Source organism: Opisthocomus hoazin, chromosome 20, assembly GCF_030867145.1.
Source record: "Opisthocomus hoazin isolate bOpiHoa1 chromosome 20, bOpiHoa1.hap1, whole genome shotgun sequence".
Taxonomy (NCBI): Eukaryota; Metazoa; Chordata; class Aves; order Opisthocomiformes; family Opisthocomidae; genus Opisthocomus; species Opisthocomus hoazin.
The window spans coordinates 10,945,278-10,952,541 of NC_134433.1; the positions used below are offsets into that span (position 1 = coordinate 10,945,278).

The following is a 7,264-nucleotide window of genomic DNA, read 5'->3' on the forward strand; positions in this document are numbered from 1 at the left end:
TTTCATCTCAGAGGGCTTTGTATCTCGTGATATGTGCTCTGCATAACCAGCCTGGCAGATTATTTTCAATTCAACAATAAAAGACAATAACATAAAGTATTCTGGAAAATGGAAGATGTTAGAGGATTTAAACATTTTATTTTCTCAACAGTATATTTTGCTTCCCACTTTGCGTACTTGGTTAATTATCTCTGGGGGACATTAATCCAATCATTCAGTCTTTCACTTTATTTCTTTTTTTATGTGCTTTTTCTCTACTAGCGTGTTGGTGCTGAACAATTTCAAATTACTGCTCAAAGAGGAAATACAGCAGTCACTTTCTCATAAAATATGTACCTCCTACACTGGAGTTACATGCTTGATAGCTTTGGAAGTGATCAGAACGCCTATTTCCATTTTTACTATAGTTCACTGACTATTTTTTACATAGAATTCTTAGCTTATTATTCAAACAAACAATAGCTTTTAATCCACAGATTGTTCTCTTCTGTGATGCTGAGGTTGGTTGCCCCTCAAATATTACTTACCCTTTAGACAGTTTCACAGTTATTTCAGAACTTTTTAGGGTTCTTCAGTGTGGCTTTCTTTATTCATCAACATTTGCAGTGTGTTACTGTGTCTCAGGAAGCTAAATGAATTAAACGTTAGCATGGAAAGCTTGAAAGAAGCGCAGTGAGGATGATGGAAATCTCTTATACTTTGCTTTTACTTGGATAAGCAGAAAAGATAAGGTACGGTTATAATTAGGGAAGGCATGTTCCTAAAAAGTTTGTCGGTGTTTGATTGAGTGTGTGTGTGGGAAATCTAGACAAGTATACATGTGTATATATGTTTGTGTTCATATTTTGTGCTTACATGCGTACATGACAGTATGAACATAGATTTACACATTTGTTTTATGAATACACACTTTAGTCTTTGAAATTATCTTGATAATCAGACTAGCTGTTATTTTGTGATTTACCTTCTCAATAAATAAAGTCTTTAAAAGCTTCTCAAAATGGCTTTCTGCCATGAGAATTTATCAGCAGGTTTTAAAGTGACTTACTGCTTAATGTAATTCTATTATTACGTTCTGATTTGGTAATTATGGTTGTTTTCTTCCTCTGAGAAATTCATACATAGTGCTCAATTAAAAAAAGCTACTGTTAAAATGTGCAGCTGGGAAAGACTGCATGGTAGTAAAATATTCCACATACACATTTGTTTAATAAGCACAGCTCTGGTTCCCGGTAGCGGTTACGTTACTGAGCAAGGCATCTGCCAGTGTTTAATTCTGCAGTTGACGAGCGATTTGTCTTTTTATTCTCTTGTAGCAAGACTCAGTGATGGATGCTGGATGCGTGCTTCATTTTGCTGTGTTAGAGAGCCCACGCGTAGATGTATCTGGAGAGGCAGAACAGAATTGGCATCCTTTTTTGATGTACTCAATTTAGTAAATGTTTGCCTAATTTTAAGCTTAAAGTTCAGTTAAGTTGGTTGGACCTCCTGAGTACTTGAAATTAAGTCAATACATAAGCTGTGGCTTAACAGTTGTAGGTACGAGGTGCCTAAGCAGGTGACGAATTGGTGATTAGACTTCTAAAGAAAGGTAGCATTGCTTTCGGAGGTGAGCATTATGGTAGCTTCAGCTGCCTTCAGGGTAATTTGTGTATATTCCACAGTTCTGAAGATCTGACTGTTTTATGAGTCGATTTATCAATAAAGTAAGAAGGAACTCTAGGTACTCAGGCTTGAAAGGTGTCTACCAGCTGCAGGGGGAATGTGCCTCCTTTTTTTAGCTGTAAGAATTTTATACCAGTTAAGTTACCAAATAGATTTTTCCTGCTTCCTTCCTTGGTTCCTTCTTTGGTCATCTCGTAGGCTTTATTGTTTAGAATATTAACTGGGTGGGAAATGAAATGTGAAAGTTGCTTACTGTATGCATATATTGCAATGAGAATTTAAAAACTGTTACTGGTTAGAGTGAAGTCAGTTATCGAGGCCTGACTTGACAGAGTTGGTCTTGACCAGGTAGTTGCATTTCATAGAAAATACATACTGTGTATGTATGAATCACATTGGTACACAGCAACATGTGCTACAAAACCGCTGGGTAGTATAGACTTGAATGCTGAAAAGCAGTTAACGACTTCGGAATTGTTACCAGAAGCAGCATAGCTGACATGGCTTCCTGCCTTGCTCCTGTGTTCATTACAAGCAAATGCTTGCTCTCAGCCCTGAGAAGGAGACATGCTTGTCTTGCTGCACATCAGGGTGCTTTTTAGCTATAAATTGTGTTACTGTAACGCTGTCCGCTTCTGTTACTTGCACAAACCCCTGAAAACTGGAATGCACGGTTCTGCAGAGCCTTGGTTGGTGGTACTCTACTCTTTGCACATGGCATCATCTGTGAGGAAAATCTCTTTCCGTTTGGTGTCTGGCACTGCCAACATAAACATCTTATGTCATACGCTTTTTAAAAACATTTGCATTTTTGTTTTCCTTAGTGTAAACTTTGCATTCCTGACTGCTTATGGTTTGAAGCTGTGGCTTGAGCAGTTTCAGCCAGTTGTAAGTTAGAAGTTAGCAAGGCTTTTGATAGATATTTTTTCATATATTGGTAAAATTCTTGTGGGAAAAGCAGATGCTTGAATGCAATTGTTTCTTTTTGCCTCTGAGGCTTTTTCTTACACGTAATTTCTCTTCTGAGCATCATAAGATTATTGCCTAGTACTATCAGTAGCAAAGGTATTTTGTCTTACAGAAGTAAATCAGAAGACTGTGCGAATATCTGTTGAATCTAGAATAAGCCTCTGAGTGACCTTCTGTTGCCCTTGATACCTCTTTTCCTTTAGGACAGTTTCATTTTTCGCTTTATCTACATGCTTTCTGTGCTTAATTTTTGAATTTTTCCTTTTGGCAGGCTGCTTTGCTGCTTCCTAATTGCTTATGTTTTCATAAGTCGCTGCTCAGGCTGTTTCCCTGAAGAGTGAAAAAAATTGATTTTTATAGCTTATGCTTTTCATCCTGTGAACTCTTGAGTAGTATCACAGCAAAATCGTGCTGAAGCATCGACTTGAATAATAAGCTGTCCATCCTGCCAGATGTCGGTTTTTGTCTATTGGTAGTTCCTGGTGTGAGAGCTGGCAGTGAGGATGCATGGCTTGGAGGCACTAAAAGGTGAGCCCTCGATGAATTTGCTACACAGTTTAAGGAATTACCACTTCCCTCTGGCAGAGACTATGGATCTGTCAACAGAAGGGAATTTGGAGCTGCTTTACCCACTCCTCGGTGCAGTATCCAGCGTCTTTCTGTAAAGTTGCTTTGCTCAGCAGTTTAATGAGACATCAGTTACAGCACCAAAGCATCTGAAACACGAGAGACTATTTTCTTTCATCAACTTTCTGGTAAAGTGTGATTTCTTAAACTGCCAGAGCAATCACCAGAGCTCATCGGTCGATGCCCCGAGTCGTATCTGCAGTTTGTCAGTCTTGCAGACTTCTGTGTTCAGCCAGTACAAGTGACATCAACATTATTGTTTGTAATGGGAGCTGGGGCTTTACTCATTTGGCACTCAAGAGCACATAAGAAGCAGTGATAAGACACTCACTCAAGTATATTCTGCCTTAAATGCAGAAGTTGCGAAGAGTTGATGCTGGTCTAGAAATTGCTCTCTATTTGATCTGTTTAAGTTCTGATCAAAACCTTCTGTTTAACTGTGGCTGCCTGCAGCAAGCACCCAAAGGAGAAAGTGTTTGCAGAAGAAAGGGAAAGGAGATAAGTAGGGAGGGATAAAATTTAAATGGAGAAGAGGGGCGGACTTCATGTGATCCAATAAATCAAATCTAAACTAGGCAAGATGCCATTTTTCTGAAGATCAAAAAGCAGTGGGATGGTAACAAATGCAGGAGACCTTGGCTGCTAAGAGATAAATCATTCTGCCTTTAAGTGATATTGCCTGTCAAAAGGACGTGGGCTTTTTCTTGGTATGGTTCCTCCTGCTATGGGGCTGTCACCTTCAAAATTCAATGTAACAGTAATTAATAACACTATAATCCAGTCTGAAAGCCAGGCTGATAATCTTCTACAAAATTTAATAGCATAGGTCATCTGTAGAGTAATGGCTTTATAGCAGTATTGGCAACAGAGTGTGTGTACGCACTGTGGCATACTTGATAGTGCAGTGTTGATGCCCCAAGGTATGCCAGCCAAGCTGCTGAGATGATCACCTCTGAAATGCAGCCTAGCAGGCAATTACCTGATACAGCTTCAGTCGCTTTGGCCATTGCTTACACAGAAGGCTAACGTTCGGGGGATTTTTAGTCAATTTTAACTCCTAGTGTATAGCATAGCAGCTGGCGGTAATGAGAGCCAGGGCTGTTTTTCAAGCCAGGGTCCTACAGTAGTTCTTGAACTAACTGTACTTCGAAAGCCGCTCCACAGAGAATTTCACCCTTTGATCAGGACAGTCCCCAGAAACAGTCATTTGCAAATGGATATTCACTGTCTGCCTTTTGCAACAGGAGTGGATTCTAGCGTGCTCGCTTTCCTCTCATCAAGGATCTCTGGATAATGGCTGATGAAAGATGATCAGATTGTGCAGAGGGGGCTCATAGGACATTAAAGGAAAAAAAAAAAGTTAATTGAATGTACCACTCTGCTTTTTAGAAGGCAAGATGCATCTGAATAGCTGACAATTTATAGGTAGAACTGATTAAACCTGTGTTGACTTGGAACCGTAATTAATATAAATCACTGCTCTTCAAAGGACGTTTTAAAGGACTTTGTATGAAAAAGAAAATCTCAAACCCCGCAATCCTAATTGGTTTCATTTGCGTTTGAAGAGTTCTTTTGGCTTGCTTTTGCAGTCCTCTGACAAGCTTTTCCTTTTAACAGCTGCCTATAAATTAGGGCAGTTGTTTTTACTGGTAGCAGTGATATAAGAGTTCCCACAGCTCCACAGTGAAAGTAGGTCCCTAATTAATCTTATGGAATTTTATTGTTCATTTGTGACAGCATGTTTTGTGTTGCTCAGAGCTTTTATATGGCTTTATATGCAGGAATCTTGTGATCCAAGCAAATTCCAGTGAAGTATAGCTGCAGTGGGATTAGGTGGCCTGATTACTTATAGTCTAGGTGCTGGATAAGATACCAGGGTTCAGGTAACCGCTGTTGTCTTATTTCAGTTCTCAAATGAAAGCACAGGAACTTCGGAAAATAGGTCTGGAAGGCAGGTGTGCACATGAGCTACAAGAAAAGCCTGGCTCAAGATGCTGATGTGTAGGCTGAGAGGCTTTAGGAGAAACCAGGGAGGAAAGCCTGTTCTGAGAGCCGTGTTTTCCTTGTTGTAAAGAAAGCAGGGTCTCATTATGGAGTGCCAATTGTCATGGTTAACAATGGAGCTCTTATTTTCGTTTTTTAAATATTGTAAGAGTTCCGCTTTGTAAAATGTTTTTGTAATGAGCTCAGACTATGTCTTGCATCCATTGAGAACAGTATTTCCCAATTAGTTGAGTCCTCCTGTTTGGAGCTGAGGAAGGAAGTACGGATTTCATGATTACAGCAGATTGTTTTTTTGACCTGCAGATGGTAGAAGAAAGCGAGGAAAGGCTAACAGAAGAGCAGATTGAGTCACTGCTCCAGACAGTCACCAGTATTCTTCCAGGGGATCCAGAAGAGCAACGGAGAGACTCAGAAATGGCAACCGAAGACAAAGGTGACCAAGTGTAGGAGGCATCTAGACCAAAGCTGGCAACAATTTCAGCAGAAGAGAATCAGCTAATAGTTTTCTGGTTTTTACTTGATACCCGTTTAATCTTTTATTGGACATCATTGTATAATATGTTACAATTTTTATTACTTGGAGGTGATGAGGGAACCAATTGTTTACAAGAAAGCATGGAAAAGGACACTGTTGTTATGGCATTTTGTCATGAACGGGGTGGTACTAACTGAGTTTGTAATGTAGCAGTCTGAGAAATTATGGGGCACAGAATCTGAAGCTTTTGTATTATTTCCATTACCCGTGTAACAGCTGTACATTTGAATAGGCTTATATACAGCTGGCAATGTTTTAATTATCGCAGCGGTACTATAATTATAATTGCTTTCATATGCTTTTGAATTGCCCAACTGGTTTTCAGAATACAGTCTCCAGTACAAAGCCAACATTTGGAGCTGTTTGTGAAAAGGGCTGTTTCCAGCCGTCAGAACAGAGAGCGATGTACAAGAACTGCTTGGTGTCTGGCCAGACAATTTCGAGTAGGCTGTTGGCATCATGGAAGTGAGAGGCTCTGTTGGGGAGGGTGGCTGTTCTCAAGGATGTCCTTACTTGATGAGACAGAGATACAGATCATCAGCTAAATCAGCATATTGCCACTGAAATTGGCCGAGTTGGAGCAGTTTACAGCAGTTGAGGCTCTGGACTCAAATGTTAAGGCTCTTAGTGATACAAACAGAGGAACATTTGGGCACGAGGTGTATATTTTCACTTTGAACGTTTGTTCCAATATTTATATATAGGCAAGTCACAGTCCTGTGAACATGGTGTCAACCGTGGAATAAATGGATGAGTCGACACTGCAGTGAAGCCTTAAGCTGGTTGAGAAGAAGGAGAATCAGTCCTGGTTGAAGTAGAATTTTCTGTGTGCTCAGCTTTTGTCTGGTTAAAGATTTCAGGATCAAATATTTAATGTTGAAAGCATTGATGATTATAATAAATCTTTTGTGTATATATATATGTATATACATAAAGTCATGAGTTACACCTGGCATTGGTTTTATACTATGACTGCAGGCCATTACTTTATAGTTACTATAATGTACTGGAAATAGAAATAAAGTTTGGAGTTCATCTTGGGAAGTTTGTGGCTTATAGACAAGATGTCAGATATCTGATTCAAGGTCTTATTTCCGCCCCCCCCCCCCCCCCCCCCCCCCCTTCTGTTATGGTTTTATTTTGTGTTTTTATACAAAGGATTTACACTTTATGAGGTTTAGTCGTGCCATATGTGAAAGGGAGTGATAACTTCCAGTGTCTGGGGGATTTATGATATACATTTCCGTGGTATTTTGAGCTGCTTTGATGTTTGGAGAGGAAAGGAAATTACCGAAAAATATATTTGTTACCTCTTAAACATAATTTATCTTACATTAAATACATTCCAAGGCTGAAGACTAAAGGTATGTTTTGACTGGAAAAGTGTAATATTAAGAGGGGGAAGATCCTTGGTGGTTTTTGTGGTACATCAATATATATTTTTCTCTCTAAATGAGCAACAAA

At 39.4% G+C, this 7,264-nt stretch overlaps 1 protein-coding gene across 5 annotated transcripts in view; it reads left to right on the forward strand.

Annotated features, from left to right (window-relative positions):
• The window catches only part of CRCP (CGRP receptor component), a 38,441-nt gene extending 31,597 nt beyond the window's left edge, over positions 1–6,844 (forward strand). For all 5 annotated transcript variants that reach the window (XM_075440535.1, XM_075440538.1, XM_075440536.1 and 2 more), the window contains one exon: positions 5,569–6,844. In XM_075440535.1, the coding sequence (XP_075296650.1) occupies positions 5,569–5,712 (144 nt within the window). In that variant the 3' untranslated portion in view covers positions 5,713–6,844. The remainder of the gene's footprint in view (positions 1–5,568) is intronic.
• Positions 6,845–7,264: the final 420 nt, after the last annotated feature.